A 25399-nucleotide genomic window follows, 5' to 3' on the forward strand; every position below is an offset into this window, starting at 1 on the left:
CCCGGACCGGGGCACGAACCCGTGTCCCCTGCATCGGCAGGCGGGCTCTCAACCACTGCGCCACCAGGGAAGCCCAGTGCTCCACTCTTTATCATTGGAGATTGGCCAAATTACTTTTTTCCATAAATTAAGAGTTTTATTTGATACAGGAATGTTGTAGTCAGCAAACTCTTAGCACTTCACACCTTTAGGAAGCATGGGTACTGTGACCCTGCTCACCTGGGGACAGCATGCCCAGACCCAGGCCCGTGTGGAGCAGAGAAGCCTCCCGGAAGTGCTCCTACACACCTGTGGGTGAGAGCGGGAATCACACTCCCACACCCACCAGGGAGGCGGGGAGGGGAGTGATGATCAGCAGAACCACTTTGGGGCAGAGCCAGGAGTGGGCCTCAGGAGAAGGCTGGACGTCAGCGCGTGTCCAAGACGGGAGAGAGAAGACGCAGTGCGGGAAGGAGGAGGGCATGAGAAACGGGGATGGGTGGAGCTTCCGGCCAGGGCGAGTTCCCAGTGTCAGACCACCTCGGAAGGGCTTAAAGAGTATTTTGTTTTTCGGCTTGCTCATTCTCTGACAGAGCGACGTGGCTGGATTGGAGTGGTTGGAAGTACCCGGACGTTAGGAGAAGTTTGGGGAAGAGGTTTGTTGTTGAGCCCTAAACCAACAGGTGGGTCAGTTTTGCAGCTTCCCTCCACTTCTGGAGATTGTTGCAGCAAAGCATTTTCCAGATTTTGTTTGATGAAATAGTACTGGGTCCAGTAGACTTCTGCAGGACTTCTCAGAGCATTGTGTGTTGCGAACTACAAAAGGGGAGAAAGTGGGCATTTTTCTCACAAGGAATCTGGCAGCCAAGTACAGCTTGGCACACCCACTTTGAAAACTGACTCCGAGTGTCTCTGGGGGAGAAAGTGCAAAGGCAGAGGTGAGCAGGCTGTGCCTCGTGCATCGTGGGAAGACACACGGGCAGAGCTGGCTGCCCATGGCGATGGTACCCGATCCTGTGACCAGAGCTGAATGATGCTTTGAACTCTGAAATGCTTAACGTCTTGTCAAGTCGCAGGCTGATTTTCTTTGACAGTGAATGTGCTAGAAACTACACTCAAAATGAATATTAACCCCTTTAAAGTAATCCCTCGGGAGGCCACATTGTATCTTTTAAAATTGTTTGAGAATTACCCTCTTTGGCATGCAGAGCAAGTTCATGAGCTACACAAGAAAGTCAGTGTTGTTATTCTGTGAAAACACATTTAACAGGCAAAGGGTTAGTAAAAAGAGCTCTTGCAAAATCAACAGGGAAAAAATAACGCATCAATAGGAAAACAGGTGATTCACTAAATAAGATTTAAAATGGCAAATAAGTATATGAAAAATGCTACACTGAAAATTAAAGAAATACACAAAAACAATGAGATGTCATTGTTCGTTGATAAAAATGTAAAGGATTAATAACCATCAAATGTCAGTGAGTGTATTGGTAATCTATTTTTACATTACAAACCACCCCAAAACTCAGTGGCTTAAAACAATTACCAGCTTACAAGTCTACAGGTTGGCTGGATATTCTCGTCTGAGCCACACCTGGCTGATCGCAGGTCTTGGCTGGGCTCGTTCATATGTGTGGTCAGTTGGAGGGTTGGCTGGAGAGCAGCTGGTCTAGGGTGGCCTCACCTGAGATGGCTCTGCTCTGCTCCATGTGGTCTGTCATCCTCCAGGAGGCTAGCCTGGGTGCAGTCACATGGCAGTTGTGGCTGGAATCCCAAGAATCGAAGTGGCAGCTGCAAAGTCTCTAGGCCTAGGCTCTGAGCTCGCACAGCATCACTTCTACCACAAGCTAACTGGCCAGATCACATCATCAGGCTGGGCCAAATGTGAGGGAAGGAATAAAAGACCTCTTCTTAGGAAGAATACAAAGTATTGTGGCCAATTTTGCCATCAGACACAGCAAGGATGAGCAAAATAGGCATTCTCTTGCACGGTTGAGAGGATCGTAAACTTAAAATCATTCATGAGAAAAGTTTGTCAATATCTAACAAAAGCCTTAAAAATCTCCGTACCTTTTGATCCATGTTTAAGACTGTATTTGGAGGAATTGATGTGAAGAGTGTGTAAAGCAGTGTGTATCAGAATGTTCGTCACATCATTGTTTAAATAGCAAAACATTCGGGAAATGTTAACTATCCAACAAAAAGGGATTGCTATAATGATTATAAACCATTTATAGAATAGAGTATTATGCAGCCATTTAAAATGATGACTTGTGAAGATGACTTTATATTCACTGACATGTAAAGACTTAAATGAAGAAAGCAGGATACAAAAAGCATGTTTATTATAATCCTGCTTTTCAGTGTCACCTTCTATTTTACATCTTTCTGTATCATACAAGTTTTTGTTTTGTTTTAATTCTGCTTTGACTTTGGTGTTTGGTTGGTATTTTAAAATTTTTGTTTTAAGTTAAATTAACATACAGTAAAATTGGATTTTCTGGTGTGGAGTTCTATGAATTTTAACGCATGCACAGATTCACGTCACCACCACCACAATCAGAATACAGGGAAGTTCTGTCACCCCAAAAAGTCTCTTGTGCAGACTCTTTGTAGTCACATCCTCCCATCATTCCTAAGAGAATTGTTGAGAAGTACAGCTTGATACGGATGTACCACAAGGTGTTTATCCATTCACCCATCAAAGGACGTTTAGGTTGTTTCCAGTTTGGGGTGATTATGAATAGAACTTCTATAAACATTTGCGTGTATGTCTTTGTGTGAACATGAGTTTTCATTTCTCTGGGATAAAAGCCCAAAAGTGTAATTGTTGAGTCATATGTTAAGTACATGTTTTGTTTTATAAGAAACTGCCAAACTGCAGTATCATTTTACAATCCCACCTGCATATATGACCTTGTCAGCGTATAGTATTGCCACTATTTTTTTTATTATTGGTCTTCTAATAGGTGTGATATCTCATTCTGCTTTCAATTTGCATTTTCCTAATGGCTAATCGTGTTGAACAACAACAAGATGTTGAACATCTTATTTGGTGATATATCTATTCTTTTACCCATTTTCTAATCGGATTGTCCTTGCACTTTTGCAAAAAATCAATTTGCCATATTTGTGTGGGTCTATTTCTTAACGCTGTTGTGTTCCATTGAGCTATATATCTATCCCTTTGCCAATATCACACTGTTGTGATTACTCTAGCTTTATAGTACATCTTTTTTTCCTTTTAAATGATTTTAATTAATTTATTTATTCTTGGCTGCATTGGGTCTTCATTGCTGCGCACCGGCTTTCGCTAGTTGCGGCGAGCGGGGGCCACTCTTCGTTGCTGCGCACAGGCTTCTCATTGCAGTGGCTTCTCTTGTAGCGGAGCACAGGCTCTAGGCGCGCGGGCTTCAGTAGTTGTGGCACGTGGGCTCAGTAGTTGTGGCTCGCAGGCTCCAGAGAAGAGGCTCAGCAGTTGTGGTGCACAGGCTTAGTTGCTCCGTGGCGTGTGGGATCTTCCCGGACCAGGGATCAAACCCGTGTCCCCTGCATCGGCAGGCGGATTCTCATCCACTGTGCCACCAGAGAAGTCCTATAGTACATTTTAAAATCAGTTGGAGTCCTCTTAATTTTTTTTCAAAATTAGTTGGGTTATTCTAGTTGCTGTACCTTTCCATCTAAATTTTAGAATCATCTTGCCTATATCTACCATCTATAAAATTCCTCCAAGGAGCTTGATTGAAATTGCATTAAATCTATAGATGAATTTAGGGAGAATTGCCAACTTGACAATATTGAGACTTCCAGTTCAGAACATGATATGTTTCCCTACTTATTTAAGTCTTCTTTAATTTGTGTGATCGTGTTCTTTAGCTTTCAGCCTAGAGTTCCTGCACTTTTTTTTAGATTTATACTTAAGTATTTCATTTTTAGAGATATGAGAAATAGTAATTTTAAATTCAATTTCTAATCATTTATTGCCAATACAAATATAATTGATTTTGGGGTGCTGACCTTGTATCCTGTGACCATGCTAAACTTACTTTTTAGTTCTAGGAAATTCTTTTGTAGATGATTTGGGACTTTTCTTTGTAGACAGACATGTCATCTGTGAATAGAAGAGTTTTATTTCTTCCTTTCTGATCTATATGACTTTTATTTCTTTCTCTTGTTCTATTTCACTGAGTAGGACTTTCAGTACAATGTTTATTAGGAACAGTGAGAGTGGCCATCCATGCCTTATTCCCAATCCTAGGGGGAGAGCATTCCAGTTTTCACTATTAAATACGCTCTTAGCTCTGAGTTTTTAGTAGATGTCCTTTTTCAGATTAAGAAGTTCCCTTCTATTCCTAGCTTCTTGGGAGGTTTTGTTGAACGGATGTTAAATTTTGTCAAATGCTTTTTCTGCATCAGTTGATATGATCATGTGGGTTTTCTTCTTTAGCCTGCTAATATGGTGAATTACATTCATTGATTTTCAAATATTGAATTAGCCTTGCATTCCCAAAGTAAACCACACTTGGTTGTGGTATGTTATTCTTTTACTATATTGCTGGATTTTATTTTTCTAATATTTTGTTGAGGATTTTTATGTTTATGTCCATAATGGATATTGATCTGTAATATTCTTTTCTTATACTGTCTTTGTCTGGTTTTGGTATCATAAAATGGATATAAATTATTCGATACTCTTCTGTTTTCTGAAGGATCTTGTGAAAAATTGTCATTGGTGTTATTTCTTTTTAAGTTTTGTTAGAACTTGCCAGTGAAACCATCTGGGCCTGGTTTTTGTTTGCTTGTTTGTTTTGGGAAAATTTTGAACTACAAATTTAGTTTTAAAAATACATACAGGAAAATTCAGGTTATCTACTCATTGGGTGAGTTTTGATAGTTTGTAACTTTCAAGGAATTGGTCCACTTCATTTTAGTTGCAGAATTTCTCTTCATAGAGTTATTTGTACTATTCCCTTATTATTATTTTAATATATATGGGGTCTGTAGTGATATCACTCATTTCATTCCTGATATTGGTGTCTTGATTCCTGATTTGTGTCTTACCTCTTTTTTATTTGGTCACTCTGGTTAGAGTTTTATCTATTTTACTGATCTTTTCAAAGAAACAGCTCTTGGTTTTGTTGATTATTCTATCATTATTTCTTCAAATATTTTTTTCTGCACCACACTATCTCTCCTCTCTTTCTGGGATCTCAGTGACATGAACATTAGATCTTCAGGCATTGTCACACAAGTTCCTGAGGCTCTGTTCACTGTTTCTCTCTGTTTTTCTTCAATAATTCCTATTGATCTATGTTCAAGTTCACTGACTCTTTCCTTTGTCATCTCTATTTTGCTATTGAGCATATCCAGATAATTTTTTAAACGACTACATTTTTCAGTTCTAAAATTTTTTTTCTCTTTTCTTTATGTCTTCTACATTTTTCTGATACTTTGTATCTTTCCATTTATTTTAAACTATTTGCCCTCACTTTTTAGAGCATGGTTATCATGGCTCTTTCAAAGTCTTTGTCTGATAATTCCAAAATCTGTGTCATCATGGGGTTAGCATCTGTTGATTTTCTTTTCCTTTTTAAGTTGATATTTTCTAGGTTTTCTCTATACTGAGTAATTTGAGACTGTAGCCTTTGCAATGCTATACAGATCTGCCCTGCACATGCACCACCCAGCAACCAGTCTGGGCATTGGTCTACCCCCTAGTTTAATTCTCAAAGACTGTGATATGATGCTTAGGATGAGATCAAAGAATGCACAACATGAATGAGGTCCATGCATGAAGAGGTAACCACAGGAGTTCATCCGTAACTTTATGGAATTGCTTTCTTGAGCTCCCTTCTCTTTATGACCCATTTCCCAGTCCTCTGGCCCCAAAACTGGGGTTTTAGTTTCCCCACTCTTCTGGGTAGTTCTCACAATTCTGCCTGCATCTGGAACCAATCAGCAGAGAACAAAGAGAGAAAAAAAAATCAGTGAGTATTTTCTCCCACACTCTTGGGAATCATAGCTTCACTGGTACCTCCCCTCAAAGACTTAGGTGCCTGCCGGGCCACCAAACTCACCGCTGCACTGATACCAGCAGAACTTCCCTGGGGCCTGAGTCAGGAGATAATGGAAAAAAGGGGTAAAAAACAATAGGGGGTTTCCACCACTCTGACTCTTAGAGTTTCCCTTTCTCACTCCACAGGCCAAAAGAAAGGGCTTCTCTTACAGCACTTTTTCTCTGCATCCATTGTGCACTGCTGGGTTTGGGGCTGCCTTTGAGTCCAGTCTAGGTAATACCATTGGGGGTGGGGAATGGTCAACTCTGCCAATTTGATGATGCTTTAAATTCTAATCTTTCCCAATTTGCCTATCATTTACTTTGCGGAGTCCTCAAAGAGTTAGCCCATGCATTCTTTCCAATGCCTATAGTTGCATTCGATGGGAGAGACAAGGTAGAATTTGTTTAGTCCATCTTGCCCAGATCTGGAAACTGTCTGCTTATTTCTTGTTTTTTGGTTTTGTAAACAAAAATTATTTGCATATTCAAAAGAAAGCTCTAAAACCAATTGTGTTTTATTGATCAAACATCTGTCATGAGACATTGCACCCTTTCCTGGCAGCGTCTGGCTGAGAATATCACCTCCTATTCCTTTGCAGGGACACAGCTGACTGTGGAGGTCCACCCTCGGGATGCCATGCCCCAGCTGCTCAAGAAGTTCTCCTTGGCTAAACGTACGTACGTACAGGGCTACTCATGTGTGGAGGGCTGGCAGGGAGGATTGAGGGTAGCTGGAAGGGCCAGAGCCCAGCCTGGACACCTTCTTGGGGAAGGAGAGGAGTGACCTGGGCCTACACGCTGGGAAGAGGCAGAGACACGACAGCCTCATCCTGGGCACTCTCTTCTCCACACTCAACAACCCCTGTTCTTAAGTCTCTGCCATTAGGTGTGGGTAACACAAGGCATTTAGCTAAAGGGGAATTTCATCACAAGAGTGCTGTTGTTTTTAGACACCATTTATTGACTGCCTAAAAAGTGGCATGCACAGTGCCTAGCACTGTATAGTCAATAAGTTTTTAACTCTTTGATATGCACCAGTATTATCTCCACCTTTTAGATCAGTAAAGGCTCAGAGAGGTGAAATAACTGCCAGTCACCCAGTTAGGAAGCGGATCAGAACCCAGGTCCTAATGAAGCCTGTACCTTTAACCACCGTACCTGGCTGCCTTCTATGCTGGGCGCACAGGCCCAGACCCAGGCCCACGATGTCTCCTCTTCTCCCTTCTTGGTCCTCTCCCTGCATCTGTCCATCCTGTGGGTAAACAGGGGCCTGGGGAAAGGCCGGCCAAGGAACAGAGGCTGCAGAACAGCCAAGGCTGAGGTTCATGAAGCGAACCTTCATGTCCGCTCATGGGGGGGTGCGAGGCAGCTCCTCCAAGGCTGCCTGGTCCTGCAGCCCTCAGCAGCCAGGGCCTCGGGAGGGCAGGCAGGTGTAGAGAGGTCAGGCCCTGGGAGTTGACTGGCTGGGTTCAGATCCCAGCTGTGTGACCTCAGGCAAGTGGCTTAACCTCTATTTTGGACTCAATTTCCTCTTGTATAAAAGGAGGAAAATAATTCAACATCCCTCATAGGATTGTCATGAGGTTAAATGAGATACTCAATAACACACAAGCCAGGTGTAGTAAGTACACAAAAAATCTGGCTACTATTTTGAACCCCCATCACTCTACCGAAGAATGTAGGTGGAAACAAAATGTGGGTGTAAGAAAGACAAGGCCCACTGTTTCTCAGAGTGGCCTATGTACATTTGCAACCTTCTGTACATTTGAAGGCCTACAGTGGCCTTCAAGGGCAGAGAAAAACTTGCCACCTCTGGCTCCTCCTGGTTCCATCAGGGACCCACATCTTCCTGACCTGGCTTCAAATCAGCAGGAAATTCTCTCCTGTTGCCTGTGGAGTCTAATAACAATTGCTGACCATTCTACCTTAACAGTCCTGGATTTATAGGATTTGGTTGTCCTTGAACCTTCCCGAGGAATAATTCCCCTCTCCCCCCTTTCATGAACTGCCCGTGGTCAGTTCTTGTCCTGGGGTCATCTGGTAGTGAATTCGCTGGTGTTCTCAGGATCCCCAGCCGTGGTTCAAGATGGCAGGAGCGTCCCGAGGAGGGAGGGAGGAACGCGGAGCTCCGGGCAGGCCCACTGAATAATCGCAAGGCTTGATGCCCAGGCAAATTCTCCCTCTGCTCACAGACTGCACTTCTCTTTCTTGTCATGCCCTTCCTGGCTCCCAGTCCTCCCTAGTCCTCAGCAGGAAGCCCGGGGCAATCCCAGCAGCAGTTCCGTGGTGGGTGAGGATAGGATCAAGAAGTCTGTGAGAGGGAGAGTGAAGAGGAGAGGACAGAAACAAGGACACCCACACAGAGAATCATCTGTGCTTGCATTTCTATTCCTTCTGACGTGTCTCTACTTCTGACCTTTGGGATATTGCAGGTTTACAAGGCGATAAAAATGGAAACACAAGACCCCGGCAGCCTGGAGGGAAAGACGCCCACGGTAAGTTGCGGGGCCTTCTTTGGAGCCATTCTCTGAGACGGTAAGTTGGTTTAGCCTCATGAGCCAATCTGCGGTCAATTGGAAATGGATCCTTGGAGCACTGTGCTGGGAGTCTGGGGCCACCTCTGGGCTCAGGGGACAGGAGTATCATGATTCATTGGCGACGTCTGCCATGGACATAGGTAGAGAAGTAAAAAGCTCACACACCAGATGTGATCCCAAAGCTAAAGCATCAACCCCACCAATAACAAGGCAGCCCATTATGGGAAACATTAAAAACAGAATTCAGAATTGTATTAACTTTAAATGGAACGCCAAGCATCTGTAAGGAGGGAGGCGTGTGAATAAGCAGAGTGGGGCAGAGGAAGAAATCCCGAGTGGGTGATAGACGGCCTGGGTTCGAATCCTGCTTTTGGTCCTCACTCACCTTCCCTGGGCCTCAGTTTCCCCCTCAGTAGACCAGATGGCATCTAAGGTTTAGTACAGTTTGGTACTTCTTCCCATTGTTTTGCTTTAAAGTTAGAATAACTTAGTTAATGCCACTGGTATTTTAAATGTATTTATGCAAAATCATCTTCAAATATTATATAATCTGCTCAGAAAGTAAATTTAATGAGGCATAAATCATTATGAATATTCTTAATGTTCAGATATTGTAGAATGGAACCAAGAAAGGGTAAAACTTTCTTAATAATAGGGTTTTTCAGTCCCATTTTAGAAACAGCATCCTTCTTTGAAATGGGGGCAGGGAGACCTCATTTGCAGAGCTGATGCTTGTTAAATGTGTAAGTCCACTTCATATCCACTTAGGTCACCGTGACGGCCCTTGTCAGAGGATGGCAGGAGCCAGAGTCCGTGGGGGGAAGAGGGAACCAAGGAGGGGGGAAGCTCGGCAGGGCCTCCTACCGTGTCCCCCCTCCCTTCTGAGGGTCTGGCTGGACAAGGGCCGCGTGGTAGACCACCCGAGATAGGCCCTGAGGTGATCTGAGTGATGGGAGGCAAGAAATCCCAGCTCTGGCACCAGTTACTGAGCAGCAATGACACTGAGCTTCTAGGGAGCTCCAGGGTAAGACTGTACAGGACAGAAGGCTGGGGGCAGGGGGCGTCCAGGGAGTCTTGGTGCTTATTAGAGGAGCAGAAAATGAAGAAAGAAAATGCTAGGTTGCTGGGCGAGGCCACAGCCTCACCGTAGAGTATGCACAGCCTGCCTGCCCCCCACGCACCCCGTCCCCTCTTAGGAGAGGAACAGCCTCGGATCCTGGATGTGTCAGAGGTCACAGGGACCAGCACCTCTCCCCGCCCCGCACCCTCCTTCCCCCGACGTGCCCCCCACGAGGACTCCTGCAGGGTGTCAGCAGGGACCGAGGGAGCAGAGAGAGGGGGCCAAATCCAGTCTGAGGCTGAGAAGGGAGAAGGCCTGCGTCCTAACAGGAAGGGACCCACAGCAGTGGGGAAGTGCAAAGGACCCGTGTGGCCTGTTCCTGACGGCTGAACTTGACTGGAGGCTGGGAGCTCCTCTGTGGTCAGACCTTGACCAGCTCCCTGACCAGCTGTCACTGCCTGACATGCAGTGCTGGCCCAGGGAGGGTCGTGGAGCAACTCCAGCCAGCGCTGGTGGCGTCCCCACCCTCTCACCACACCTCTCAGGCCTATAGCACCAAGGAAACCACTGTATGCATCTCGGTGGGAATGGCGACACTCTCCAAAATGCTGTCCCCCGCGGTTCCACAGTCTGACTTACAGCCCTGGTTCTGGCTATGCAGCCTCTACACCTGCTGTTCTGGTCTTCCTGTAGCTCACGCAGTTACTTGAAGACATTTAATAAATTACTTTTCTGGGCTTTCCTGGTGGCGCAGTGGTTGAGAGTCCACCTGCCGATGCAGGGGACCCGGGTTCGTGCCCCGGTCCGGGAAGATCCCACGTGCCGCGGAGCGGCTGGGCCCGTGAGCCATGGCCGCTGGGCCTGCGCGTCCGGAGCCTGTGCTCCGCGACGGGAGAGGCCACAGCAGTGAGAGGCCCGCGTACCGGAAAAAAAAAAAAAAAATTATTTTTCTGCCTAAACTGAAAAAAAAAAAAGGACTCTCTCAGTCCACGAGGGTTGTGTGGGTACATGCAGGCGCAGCCCCGCACCGGGCACAGAGGCTTCGCACCCCTGCTCTGCGCTTGCCTGCAAAGGACCCTCACCCTGCACCCTCCCAGGGAGAAGAGTGCTGCTGACCTTGCCACATAATCCACCGTCTCTTTCACTCCCCCAGGTGCCCCACAGATTGAGCCGGAGGCTGGGCTGCTGGCTTTAGCACTGCCCAGTGAGGGGGAGGTCACCGGACTAGACCCCAGGCCTTGTGCACTCTCCCATGTTACTCTGCTCTTCCCAGGCTTGCTGTCATGTCCTGGGGTCCCACCAGCACCCCTTACTCACCCAGCACCCAGAGGTTCCTGACATGGCAGGCTGAGAGTCAGGGCATCAGTGCCCCTTTGGCCCCATCCGCCTCTCACCCCCGCCCTGTCCTCCTATCCAGCTTGCCTGATTTTGGTCAGCCTGGCTCAGAGGGCCTTGAATAAGAAAGACCCAGCCAGAGCCCAGGCTATTCTCCGGGCTGGGACAGGGGTTTGCTGCCCATCCATCCATGGGTTGGTCTGACCACTGGTCAGTCAGCCCTGCAGCAGCTGCCTGGGGCTGTCCTGTGTCCTGGCTTCCTCTGAGAAAGGCTGTGCATAGAAGAGTGATTCTGAGGCCCAGCTTCCCTCAGGGGCCCCCCCACTGTACTTTGGGCACCTGTTGCCAGAACTCTTAACTTTCTTGGGGTGCAAGTGGTCAGTCTCCAGCTAACCATGGGCAAGGGAAGAAGCCTGTCCGGGTGCCAAACGCACCTCACCCTACGGAGGTCCAGGGGGCCCAGGACCATCATGCGCTCTCCTGCACCCGGGTGCCCTTCCGACTACCCTGGACCCCGTGGCCAGGACATCAGTGGCGAGAGGCACCGCCTGGATGCTTCCCACAGAGCATTCATTGCTGGAAAAGCTAGCAGGGAATCTGCAGGAAACTGTGGGGTGGGGAGAAGGGATTCTGTCCTCAGTCCTTCTGGGGCTGCTGAATTCATTGAGGTGCAATCAGTCACTTTCTTTGCTGCTGACTTCTGGGGTCTGCTTACTATCCCTGTGAGTCTCCCAGAGGACTAGAGGAGTTACCACGGTTCCCAAACCAGTTGGACCAAGGAACCCTTCTAAGAGATCTAGCTCTTGAGAGCAGTGTTTCAGTCTGGGAATCATGTTGAAGGTCAGGCAGTCACAGCTCCTCAAAAAGACAGGGAGCCCTGGGCCAGGCAGTCCTGTTGGCCAGTCTCAGACCCTGACCAACCTCCTTGTGTTTCCAGCCTACCCCTGGGATCGCTCCAGCCTGAAATCCATGGCCCTGGACCTGCGGCAGTTTGAGAAACTGGACACCTATGCCTCACAGGTAGGAGAGCCGGGCCGTCTGCCTGCGATGGTCACCCCCACAAAGCGGCTTGGAGTTTCCCAAACCAGAGCGGCAAAGGCTCTCCCCAGATCCCTCCTGAGTATATCCTGAGTCCCCTGGATGGAGTACGGAGCACCTTTCCACAGCATGTGGGAGGGGGACAGAAGGCCCCCGGACAGAGGCCATTTCGCCCTCCCACCCCACCCACGGTCTTGATGCTTTCACCCCAGGCTACACACCCCGCGCCGCCCTGTTGGCAGGCGCCTCCGGCCAGCCCTGTCCCGTCCTCCCCTGCCCATTGGGGCACTGCTTCTGCTGAGCCCTGCCAGCCCCAGCCCATGAAGGAAGGGACGTGAGGATGGGGGGAGGACCACAGATGCAGATGGCCAGCACCCACATGACCACAGCAGTCCTGACCCCTGAACACGTGGGCGGCTGAGCTCCCACACCTCTGGGCCTGGGCACTTCTGGGGCGGGTGTGGGGAGGGGCAGCTACAAGAGCTGATGCCCTAGGGACACACTGGGGTCCTGGGAGCCAGGCAGGAGCCATACCACAGAGAGTCTGATTGGAGCAGCTAAGGAGCTGGACCCGTTGCTAAGGTCAGAGAGAGCAATCCTAGGCCGATAAGCCGGGAGATCGTCTACAGTCCTAGAAAAACCACCCTGGGGTTGGCACATAGTGGATACTCAGGAACCTTGTTTGCCGAACTGATGAGTGCTCATAGGAGCTCGGATCAGAGAGTCTGATTCAAGGCAGGGACATCAGTAGGGGGTGTCCAGCTGTCCTGGCAGGAGGAGGCATCCCTGGATGAAGCGGGGACCCTGAGAATGGAGAGGAGCTGGAAGCAGAGGGGAAGGACCCCTGCCCAGTGTGTGTGCAGTGAGATAAAGGTGGGGCAGGGCTTGCCTGGTCACTGCGCTGAGTGGTGGAGGGCAGGCAGGGTAGCTTCTCGGCGCGCGGAGTGAGGGAGCCAGGAGCATGTGTCGGGAGGTGATGGTTTGTGTGGGATGCAGTGGGCTCTGGTGCCTGTGGAGATGACCCCTGGGCAGCTGGATAGCCGAGCCCGGAGCTGTATCTAGCCTGGAGAGGTCTGGGCCGGAAACCCTGCTTTGGGAGCCGTCAGATTCAGCTAAGAGCTGAAGCCACAGAGAGGGTGCCATCTTGGGAAAGGCAGGGCCAGGAACCACCTGAGGCCGGGCAAGACCAGGAAGGGTCAGAGTTCTAGAAGGTGCAGGCATGGTCCACTCTGGCCAGGCGAGGCTAGACAGGCTCCCTTCCACTGCTCAGCACTGAGGCCCTTCGTACTTCCAGGGGGGCAGCTCGGAGGTGGTTGAAGGCCTCGGCCAGGCTCCGGCAGGCTGAAGGGCAAATGGGGGTTGAAGGCGGGGGGAGTGGAGGAAAGACCCCCCAGGAGCCTGGCAAGGAAGGGAGACTAGATGTGGGCAGTCCTGAGAGAGAGACTGGGGGGCGTTTTGAAGAGACACGGCAGACAGGAGAGGCTGGGGCCTCCAGGACAGGGAGGAGGAGGTGAGGACGCGGCCGAGCGAGGGCGGTGCCTGAGGAAGGAAGAGCAGGCTTTGCCAAGGCAGGCGGCCTGGCTCCGAGGCCGGCAGAGAGCCCAGCTGAGCAGGAGGAGGGCTCATTGGTAAGGAAGTCTTGCCTGGGCCTTGCTGAGTCTGAGGCCTGGTCATCTGCGAGACTGAGGGAAGGGAAGGGGGGCATCCAGAGTGTGCAGGGTGGGATATGTTGTCATGGCTGCCAGAAGGGATGGACAGGCTGCTGGACAGCCTCAGAGAGCAGTGAGTGGGGACCAAAGGACCAGAAGCCGTAGCACCGAAGCTGGGGATTAAGTCAGGAGTCAGCCAGGCTGTAATGTGGGCCTGCAATGTGTGCTTCTAGGCCCTGGGAGAGGGACAAAGACAGGACTGTGGTGTTGGAGCAGCTGGGCGAGGGGGGATGCGGAGGGGCCTGGCGGTCTCCCTGTGCTCAGAGGGTGGGTCCTGGAGCTCCCGTGTGAGCGGCGGAACCGTCCCAGGAGAGAACAGGTCAGGAGGACCCAGGGTGGGAGCTGACCGAGGCGTGGGCAACCATTGCAGAGGTAAGCACACAGGTGCCCCTGCTTCTCTAGAAAGAGTGAGCGTGGCCAGCGCTGCCTTTCCAGCAACCCCAGCCCTGTTTCCTCCTGAGGATCCCTGCAGAAAACCTAACTTGCTCTTTTTTTCTATATTATGGTAAAATATATGCCATATAATTTGCCATTTGAATCGTTTTTAAGTGTACAATTCAGTGACATCAATTACATTCCCAGTGCTGTACAACCATCACCACTGTCTACTTCCAAAATCACCCCAAGCAGAAACTTTGTACCCGTTAAGCAATAACTCCCCATTCTCCCTCCTCCCAGCCCCTGGTAACCTCTAATTTATTTACTGTCTCTATGAATTTGTCTAGTCTAGATATTTCATATAAGTAAGAATCATACACTGTGTCTTTTTGTGTCTGACTTGTTTCACTTAGCATTGTGTTTTCAAGGTTCATCCATGTTGTAACATATCTGAGAACTTCATTCCTTTTAATGGATGAGTAATATTTCATTGCATGGATATACCACATTTTGTTTATCCATTCATCTGTGATGGGCCCTTGCATTGTTTCTACCTTTTGGCTATTGTGAATATTGCCCCAGGAACATTGGTGAACAGGTATCTGAGTATCTGTCTGCAGTTCTTTTTGGTATATACCTATGAGTGGAATTGCTGGGTCAGATGGTAATTCCATGTTGAAATTTTTGAGGAACTGACAAATTGTTTCCCACAGCAGCTGCACCGTTTTACATTCCCACCAGCAATGTACAAGGGTTCTAATTTCTTCAACTTTGGGCAATTTTTTTATGACTGCCTTTTTTTTTTTTTTTTTTAACTATAGCCATCCTAGTGGGTATGAAGTAGTATCTCACTGTGGTTTTGATTTGCATTTCCCTAGTGACTAATGACATTTAGCATCTTTTCATGTGTCTATTGGCCATTTATATATTTTTGGAGAAATGTATATTCAAGTCCTTGGCCCATTTTAAAATTGGGTTGTCTTTTTGTTGTTGAATTATAAGGGTTCTTCATATATTCTGGATATTAAACCCTTATCAGGTATATGATTTGCAAATATTTTCTTCCATTCTATAACTTATCTTTTCACTTTCTTAATATTGTCCTTTGATGCACAGATTTTTATTGTTATGAAGCCAAATTAATCTATTTTTTCTTTTATATGCTGTGCTTTTGGTATCATATCTAAGAATCCATTGCCAAATCCAAGGTCACCATGATTTACACCTGTGTTTCCTTCTAAGAGTTTTATGGTTTAAGTTCTTATGTTTAGGTCATTGATTATTTTTGAGTTAATTTTTATATATGGTATGATGTAGGGGTCCAACTTCCTTCTTTTGCATATGGATATCCAGTTGTCAGATACCATCTATTAAAGAGACTATTCTTTCCCCATTGAATGGACCTGACAGCCTGGTCAAAAGTCAATTAGCCATAGACGTATGAGTTTATTTCTAGACTCAATTCTGTTTCATTAGTCTATATAACCCTTATGTCACTATCACACTGTTGTGATTACTGTAACTTTAAGTAAGTTTGAAATCCAGAAATCTGTGTCCTCCAACTTTGTTCATCTTTTTTCAAAATGGTTTTGGCTATTCCAGGCCCCTTAGAATTCCATGTGAATTTGAGGACTGGTTTTTGCATTTTTGCAAAAAAAGGCTGTTGGACTTTTATAAGGATTGTGCTAAATCTGTCGATTGCTTCGGGTAGTGTTGACCATGACTAGGGGCTGCGACAGCACCCAGACGGCCACTTGACTGGCCCCAGGAGCTGCAGAGAGGAGACGTGATGGCTCTAGGGCCAGTGGTTCAGCTGGTCAGCACTGCCCACAGCATCCAGCCCACGTCAAGGTTGCCCTAAGCACAGCCTTTGAGCTTCTGGGCCTCTCCTCCTTCTCTGTCCAGAGGAAGGGCAGTGCTGGCTACAGGTGGCAAGGCACCGGGCTCCCCACAGCCCTGGTCTGGGCCCTGACGTAGCACACCCCTCCCACTTCCCAGGTGACAGTCAAGAGTGGCCTGGACGCTCTGGTGAGCGACCTGCTCCAGGAGGCCCACAGTGACCTGGAGAGGGTCCGCGCCATCTGGATCTGGATCTGCCACCACATAGGTAGGCCTGCCGGTGGGGCCACTGGCTCTGGGACCCTGTTCCCAGAGGAACGTCTCTGGGCTTGACTCCATCACCCGTGTGTGTGGAGGAAGAGGGAAGGTGGAGGAGAGGGGTTCTCAGATGGCTGGGCTCAATAACCAAGGTTAACTCACTGTGTGCTAGCAGTCTCCACGAAGGGTGCATGGGCGGGGATCCCACGTGGCCCTCTGCCCACAGCCAGAGCTGAGGCCCCTCACCCAGCGGCAGCCTTCCCTCAGTCCTGCCTTCCTGGGCGACCTGCTCCACAGAGATGAGAACCCAGGGCAGAAGGTCGTCTCCAAGAAGGAGGAGGCTGGGGATGAGCCATAGCTATTTGAAAAGTTACTGCAACACCAGAGGTTTCTCAAAACGCCCGTGCCAGGAAGGGTGGGCACCCCTCTCCCGGCTCCCTGCTCCCACAGTGGGGGCCTCGGCTGCTGCTCTCAGCCCAGTCTCCAGGTTCTCAGAGCCACCCCAGGGGACCTGGGCCTGCGCAGCTGCCCACAGCTCTGCATGGGACAGCCTTGAGAGTCTGACCAGCTCAAGCCAAGCCCACAGGTGGCTGCTGAGGGGAAGCTGGATGCTACACCCTGCAGTCCATGGAGGAGCTGGCTGGTGGGATGGACTTCTAGTGACTTCCCTGTGACATAGAGACCAGCAGGGCTTCCCTGACCTGCTGCCACTGGGCTTTCTCTTTGTCCTCCCAGAGCAGCAGTTAGGGATGCAGCTTAGAGGATGAACTCGCCTGACACAGGTAGGGCATCTGCCATAGGACCTGAGGAGCCACTCCTCCAATTCCAACCCTGGCACTCAGCTTGGGCTTTCAGGGGACAGGATGGGAAGCAGAACATCCGTCAGGACTTTGTTTGCTCCCCTGCACCCCTACACCCACACCCACACACATGCACGCACACACACACACACTCACACACACAGCCCAACCCACACGCACACACCAAAAGCACACACACCCACCAACAACCACACACACACCAAAACCACGCACACACACACAACCACACACACACATGCACACACAGACACACACATGCGCACGCGCACACACACACAAACACGCACGCACACACACACACAGCCCACCCCACTCCACACACGCACGGGCACAAACACACACACACCAAAAACACGCACGCACACACACAACCACACACACACATGCACACACATGCACGTGCGCACACAAACACGCACACACACACACACACACAGCCCAATCCACTCCACACACGCACGCGCGCGCACACACACACACACATGCACGCACACACACCCCACCCCACACAGGCACACACACACGCACACACACCACCCCACTTCATATCTTTCCCTCATCACTATCCTCACAGAAATCTATTGAGATTACTGTAAGTTTTTCTTAGCAGCTGGTTTACGCAGAGATGGAGGGATTAACGTGCAAGTATAGGAAAAACACTGGGTATTTGGAGAGCACTGTTGTTTCAAGTATCTCTGGAGAGCTTGGTTACCCTTAAAAGACTAGAAGTAGAATCATTAACACTCACCTCAGCGGGATTCCTACACAAAAGGAACAGTTAACCTCCCTCCCCCACCCCCACCCCCACCCCCATACACACACACCTCCTTTGTGCCCTCAAAGGCCACAGGGATTCCTCCTCAGGGCCTCCCCCATGCCTTAAGCGCTACTGTTACTGAAGTGACAGTCTGTCCTCTCTATTTGGGACATGTTTTAATAGTAGCTCAGTTCGCCCCCTGCCGGTCAGGGTGAGGCCTTGGCCTTGGGGGCTGCTGCAGGGATGGGTGAACAGCCTCACTGGCCCTGCCTGCAGAGCTGCGTTGTGGTGGGGACACGAGGGCAAACCCCAGCCCAGTGCTGTCTCGGTCCCTCCCTCCCAGCCCCTCCTACAAGGCCTAAGGAGCCAGGTGGCCCCTCAGCCAATGCCTTGCTCTTCCTGCCCTCACCCACACGCAGAGGGGACATTTGCCAGATAGTACCTGGACTGGGGCCCTGTTCCCTTCAGTCCGCAGCGGTTTCTCCCCGGCCTGAGGGAGCCCAGCCCAAGTGATGCTGGAAGTACAGTGGAGGGCAGGGGTGGTGCCACAGATGGTGGACCCCTCTCTCCTCTGCACCAGCCGGGTCGTCTCCAGGGACCTGGTTCCTCACGGCCTCCTCCTCTTCCCTCCAGAGTATGACATCGAGGCCGCCCAGGAGAAGGACCGCCAGGCCTTCAAACCCACCACCATCCTGCAGACCCAGAAGACCAACTGTGATGGCTACGCTGGGCTCTTTGAGAGAATGTGCAGGTACAGAGGCGTCCCGGGCTGACCGCCCTGACCCAGCCCCTCCCCCTGCCAAGCGCCCTGAGCCTTCACCCACGTGCCAGGCCTGAAACCCGAGTTTGCAAACTCTGCTCTGAATCCAAGTGAGTCCTGAAAAGGTCAATTTCTCCCTTTTTAACACCAGCATAATTGACTTTGTACCATCTGTCGGGCTTCGGGATACATTAACATAATGGCAGATGAATGCACAGAGATAATTTGGTTATAAAAGGCCCTTTTTCCACCTTCTCCCATCTCTGTGCAGCTGAAGGTTAGAAGAATGGCAGATCTGGGAACGCGAGGACAGTGACTGCGGGCGCCAGGAGGACTGTGAAAGGCTGTCCTCGGGGCTGGCACAGGGGCCCCCTCGGGGGAAACAAAAGCTCCCCCACCTGAAAAGATTTGTCAGTTGGAAAAGCTGAATAACTAGGAAGCAGCTCGTCTCTTGGAGCCTTTGGGCTCCGTTTCCATTGCTCCGGGGGCGAGCACCTGGCCAGGTTGCCCAGGTGGTTGAGAGCAGGCGAGTGGCTGCTCTCATTTGTGTTTGGAGACCTCACTGCGGGTTCTAGGTGACCTGGAGACAGACGCAAGGCTGGGGGAGCCCCGCCGACCCACACAGCTTCCTGTGCCCACTTTCTGAGGTCTGCCGTGTTCCCCGGGAAACAGTCAGCCAGCCCTGGGGACCACTGAAAAGCCCCTCCCCAAGGGTGTAGACAGACTGTGCCCACTGCCCCTGCAGCCCTCTGGGAGCTGGTCTTCTCAGGCACCCAGACATCAGCCAGCCAGGACTGCAGGGGGCAATTCATCAAACCAAGAGTAGCAACAGACACTTAAGAGGCCACGGGCGGGCAGTCGTCAGGTGTCAGTGCTGTACAGCGGCCACAGGATGTCCTGCTCCTGGGGGACACGCATCCCGCTCCCAGCCTGACCCCCGGTTGTCCAGCCTCCCACGCCCAGCAAGCACAGACATGCTGCTCTACCCCTCCCGCTCACCGTCTGCTCTTCCCTTCCCCCACCTCCAGGGCCCGACCCTGAGACCACGGCCCCAGGGGGACCACGGCGGGTCAGGGTGCAGAGGTGCAACCCATCTCCCACCCCCCGCATTCCCACCCCACCCCAGACCCGGGCACCCCACGTGCCTTTGGGCCTCTCCAGAAACCGGGGTCCTCACCGGCCCCCTGCCCAGGCTCCCAGGCCCTGGGGTCCTGAACAAGACTAAAGGCTTACACTGCCCCATAATGTCCTCCCAACTCCAGCCTCACCTCCCTTCCGGCCGTGCCACCTCTGCTACTCCCCCCACTTCCAGCTCCTCACTTCTGCTCTCCTCTGCCTAATGCTCTTCGGGCCCCGCTGCAGGGTGGCCCCCCTCCCTCTCCCGGGGTGCCGTCAGCACACCTGTACACCAGCTCAGGTCTTGCTTAGGCTTTTCTTTACTAGCTTTTGTAAATTAAAAATAAAACTTAACTATAGATTTATAAAGTGCATAGAAGCAAAAAGAAGAAAATTAAGTTACCCTGAATCCTACCACTTAGAGATAACACTTGAAATTTTGTCATATTCCTTTCTGGACTTTGTTCTATCATGTAGGCTTTGCCTGCGCTCATTTCTTCTTATAGGTCTTATAGGTCTTCTATGTCTTCATATGTCTCCCCCGACCCTTTCTGCTTTCCCTGTGAATACACATCTCAGAGTCCTACACACAGTAGGCCCTCAATGACAGGAAATGACAGGATATTCCTAGCAGACTTGTATGAAATGGACCTTCTTCTCTTTTTAAATAATGGAATAGCCCTCCATCTGTGTTCAGCTCTATTTGTGCCTAGCACCTTTCAGCATTTTCATCTTAATTTGAAAATTTGAAGACACTCAGGGTTTTAAGTCATAGAATATATCCTTCTTTATCCAGTAGAAGCCTTCTTAGCGTGGTATGAAAGGAGTACCAGATTTATAGCAGAAAGACTTCCAGGCCTCAGTTAGTTTACCAGTCCTTGACTTCCAGTCCTTAATGTACCACTTATTAGTTTTGTTCCTTTTGGAAGGCACTAAGCCTCTGGGAGCCTCAGTTTTCTTATCTGCACACTGGGGACTTTATTGCCTACTGGCAAGACTGCAGGACTAAATGAGAACATGCAGTTTGGAGTTTGCTAACCTGACTTGGGGATTGTTGTTGTTTTTTAATCCTCCCTGTCTTCCCACAGTACTGGAGTCTCTTTGCTCTGTAGAACTTTTCTACAGACCCACATAGACTCACATAGGCTCAGAAAATTGACATTGGCCTTGAGTGGAACTGTCAGCTCTTTTGGCCTGGTCCAGATGCTTAACAACGGCCGTATTCTGGCCTGAAGCTGATCATTAAAACACATCCCAACGTTTTGCATCATTTAAAGTTAGGTTCCAACCTGGCAGTTACCGTGTGAAATACCCTCTGCATTGCCCGGGACATTTAACAATAGCTCACAGTTTGCTGAATTCCTTTAACTTTGGCTTTAAAGATCAGTAACCTCGTCCATGCATCTTTCCTAAGTCCCCTTCCCTTTAAAATAACTGCTGGAGGTTTGGTAATTTCATTACCGGACTCCTTAATAACTGAAGACGTGTAATCCACACTTGCTGATTTACCCCAGCTTAGTTGTCAAGGTGGCCTCTTAGCAAGAGTTGTATCCACACGGCTGTCATTACTTCTGCCAGTCCATTCCACCTCCCTGAAATGGCCTCATTAAAGACTGATTTAATAAAGTAATTTGGTGGGGAATTCAGATATTTTTGCAACGTCATTCTTTTCTTCATCGTCTTTCCCAAGTAACCAATATACCTTTTTTGTTAGCACTGTTGCTTGCAACGGCTGGACCAGTTTCTTTCTGACTTTCTCTCGTCCAGCATTGATGTCTACCCTCTTGCCTCAGTTCCCCGACAGCCTTCATGAATCTTGCTTCATTTCCTTGCAAGGGTCAAGCTTAATTCCCCAGAATTCTGCCACTAAGTCAGCCTCCAGTGCAATTTCTCCCCGTTATCACCACGCTAGCACCACCAGCTAGCAGATTTTCCAGGGACTTCTGATAAGGCCAGGAGCTTATTACCAGTTTGAGACTTTGGTGCTGAGGAGACTGGTTGTCACCAATCAGATGTCAGTGCGTTTTCCATGCATCCTCCAGCTGTCACAGTGGCGTGCTTCTGCGTGGCATCATGCCCCAGACCATCCCGGAACATCACTTGGTTCCAAAGGCCCAGAAGGCCGGATACATTAAATAACCTTAAATTATCCTCACCATATATGGCCTCTGAAAGGGGCATCTAAACTCTCCCATCCTTATAGATACACCAAAGGAGAGCGCTCATGAAGATGAATTACGTCACTATAGCAAACCAGCCTTTCATTTCACTCCGTATACCACCCAGAAGTTTATAGATGAAAACAAATCTCGGTGTGCAGAAGGGCTGGTGCAATTACAGAGCCTCGGGAAAAATGAGTCCTGACGCTGCTCTGGCCCCTGGCCTACTGGGTGTCCCCAGGCAAGTCAGCCTCCCTCTCTGAACTGCCAGCTCCTCACTTGTCAGAGAGGAGGCCGCTGAAGTCAACCTCGAAAGGCTCTAAACAGGGCTTTGGAGTGAAAATTATTACCGTGATTACAGTTACTGACCTTGCTGTAAGGGTGGTGGTATAAGAAAAGGGTTAGGGGACTGACCATATAGCAGAAATATGAAGACACCGTCAAATTTACGAGAAATCAACTACATAAATTGTGAAACATAAATCATGGTTATTCATGTCCTGCTGTAGTGTAGAAATCACAATTTTTGGGCCAGTTTAGAATTTACCTTTTTTTGGATTTATATAATATACCTTTTTTAGTTTTTATTGAAAAACACTGATTTGCAATGTCGTGTTAGTTTCAGGTGTACAGCAAAGTGATTCAGTTATACATACATATATATATATCTATTCTTTGACATTCTCTTCCATTATTGGTTATTTCAAGATATTGAGTATAGTTCCCTGTGCTATACAGTAGGACCTTGTTGGTTATCTGTTTTATATATAGTAGTGTGTATATTTTAATCCCAAACTCCCAGTTTATCCCTCCCCCACCTTCCCTTTGGTCACCATAAATTTGTTTTCTGTGACCTTCTTGAGGACCATTTCAGGAACAGCAAGGCCCTAAAAATTCTAATTCACACGTTTGCCCAGTTAAACTGGCCCTTGGGCTTAACGTTAACGAAACCGTGTTTCCTAATTTTACTATTAGAAATCGCAATGTTTTCATCAAGATGGGAGAAAAGAGCATGCTTCGCTGCCTCTCCTATAGCCTTCCCACCCTCCCTTTTTTGCTGTGTGGCTCCGACATCCTGGGAGAAGTGGTCAGAGGTGAGGAAGCCCGCTGTCTATGGTCGGGGGCTGATATGTGCAGGGTACGCTGCCCACCCCAGGCCGCTCAGCCACCCTGCTGCCAAGGCCCGGATCGTCTCTGTTTAAAATGACAGTCACAGTCTGGATCCATCACCTCCTCAATAAAACCACTGGCGTTGGGATTTTCAAAACTGTCCAAAGTAAAAACCAAGATTCTGCAGCCTGAGGTTATTAGATACATCTCCTTGGCTGATATTTGGGGCTCTAGGATGGCTGGTTGGGGTTCTTTGAGAGGCGGAAACGTTTCTCCTCCTCTGCCCTTATTCAGTGCTCTCCCCGAGCTTTCCAGCAAATTCCTGCTCCTTTGGGTTCCCTGAAAGGGCCATGCTTATCACTAGCATCTTCGTGACCGTTCACATATCTGCCCCCTTCCGACTATGAGCACATCTAGGGTGGCCAGTGAGCTTTATGTTTAGAATATTACAATTTATTATGTTATAGTATTTATTACATTTTGAAATGATATGATATGTGATATTATCCCCTGGTGCCTGCGCCTGGTACAGTGCTTTGCACAGAGTGTATACAGTTGGTGATCTTTTGATGACCTGAGATGGTGGTGGGTCATCTGTCTGGCAACCAGCAGCTAGAATTACTAGGTCCACACCCTTGCGTGAGAGTTATGGATTATTAACAATAATGCTTTACATTATGACTTCTTTGTCCAATTCATCTAGCACATTGCTGCCAGGTAATAAAATATCCTCATATCATAGTCAAGCATGGCAGAAGCGTACAGCTGAGGGGGTTTTTTTCATCTTTACTCTGCCCTAGGCATTCCCCACGGCCCTCCCAGCTTCTCCTCAGCCTGTCAGAAGAGAATCAACCCCTAGAGATCATTTAATGCCAACCTTCCGTGTTGCCCACAGTGAGCCTGGCAAGGTCACACTGGGGTGAGCCCTGCCCTCCCGGCTCAGCCCAGTCATCACCGCCTCCAGCCCCGAGCCCTCTGGGAGGACAGCTGGCCACTCGCTTCTCCCTCCTCCGGCCCTTTCCAGGCTCGGGGCGGGGTGTTCACTCTTATTCCCCTACTTGGTGCTCAACTCTGACCTCCACTTCACCCCGCGTGGTGGGAGGATACCTCTGCCCGGGGACACGGCTTCTCCCAGGAGGACACTCCGGCGGAGCTCGAGCCAGCCATCTGCCCACATCAGTACCAGCCCCATCCTTCTCACAGCACCTGGAGGCCGCATGGGCTCTCGGCACTCTCCTTCCCCCCTTGACTTCGCTCAGAGCGAAGTAGACACCCTCCCGAGGTGCAGCTCCCCTCCCTTCCTGCCAAGCAGCCCCTTGTGTAAACACTGCTGTCCCAGTACTCCACGCCCCTCCACATCATCCTAGAAATTCATATGCACCAACGTTCTGGGCAAGAAAGGAAAATAACTCACTGAAAGTGTCATTTTCAAGTAGTATTTATGGATTGTTTTTCCAATTCAAAAAGTAACGCATAATCATTATTGAAAATTTTAAAAATAAAGAGAAGCTTAAAGACGAAAATTAAAATCACCCATAATCCCATCACTAAGAGACCAGATGACTTTTGTGCTGTCTCTCTCTCTGCCCTCCCCCATCTCTTGTTTCCCATACATGCGCGCGCGCACACACACACACACACACACACACGCACACACACACACACACTCACACACACACACACGCCTTGTGCTGATGGTGGGGTTTTCTAGGCTCTTGTCAGTTAACAGCGTGTCAGGAGCATCTCCTACCCCGTTAAATGTTTTTCTCAACATTCCTCCTCCTCGTCCACTCTCTGAGTATATGGAGCCCTACCTCCTATGGAAGGTGCCCCCAACCCACGTACCTCAGTCCCAGCCCTCTGGCCTGGCATGCGACCCTCACCTCGCCCCTCTGCCGGCTGTTTCCTCTAAGACTATAAACTCACTCAGATCACACAGGCTGAGAACAACCCCCCTGGGCCTCATCCCATTGCAGCTAAATGAGGAGGGGCTCTCTCCAAGCATGCCTGCTGCACTTCCCTCCCCTGGGGTCCTGGGCCCACCCCTCCCAGGCCTCGGGCCTCTGGGCGGCCCTTCTGCTCCAGGGACTCGGTGTTGGCTTTTGCCAGCAGAATCCTGACATCCGTCGGAATCTGGTTTCTCTCGTTCTCTGCTCCCGCCCCCCAAATGCTCCCCAAATCCTCCCCACGGGCCCAAGCTGGTCTGTTCCCATGGGATTTCTTAGGCAGCCTGGGAGGCCTGGACGTCCTTTTGGCAGGCAGAAGGGTGGGGGCCTGCAAAACTTCCCAGCCCATAAGGAGCCTCAGCAGAGCAGGCTCGCCCGCGGCAGGAGAGGGGAGCTCAGGCCGCGTGGGCACGTGCGCGGCCCCCATGGCAAGGTGGAATCTGGTAATTTGCAGGCTCCATATTTTGCCTCACTAGGTCTCTCAACAAATGATATGTAAATAGAGATAAGTCGTATTTAATCCAATATTCTACTAATTG

The 25399-nt window shown here is 49.4% G+C and overlaps 1 protein-coding gene across 8 annotated transcripts in view; it reads left to right on the plus strand.

The window, feature by feature from the left end:
• KY (kyphoscoliosis peptidase) overlaps positions 1-25399 on the plus strand; it is a 48742-nt gene that overhangs the window by 11909 nt on the left and 11434 nt on the right. For 3 of the 8 annotated variants that reach the window (XM_028489505.2, XM_028489500.2, XM_028489516.2), the window contains exons 2-6: positions 6637-6715; positions 8470-8532; positions 11907-11989; positions 16093-16201; positions 18403-18520. In XM_028489505.2, the coding sequence (XP_028345306.1) occupies positions 6670-6715; positions 8470-8532; positions 11907-11989; positions 16093-16201; positions 18403-18520 (419 nt within the window). In that variant the 5' untranslated portion in view covers positions 6637-6669. Of the gene's footprint in view, positions 1-572; positions 663-6636; positions 6716-8469; positions 8533-11906; positions 11990-16092; positions 16202-18402; positions 18521-25399 lie in introns of those variants that run through there. The other 5 variants (XM_028489483.2, XM_028489492.2, XM_007120751.4 and 2 more) reach the window with 3 other exon arrangements.

Source organism: Physeter macrocephalus, chromosome 1, assembly GCF_002837175.3.
Source record: "Physeter macrocephalus isolate SW-GA chromosome 1, ASM283717v5, whole genome shotgun sequence".
Lineage (NCBI taxonomy): Eukaryota > Metazoa > Chordata > Mammalia > Artiodactyla > Physeteridae > Physeter > Physeter macrocephalus.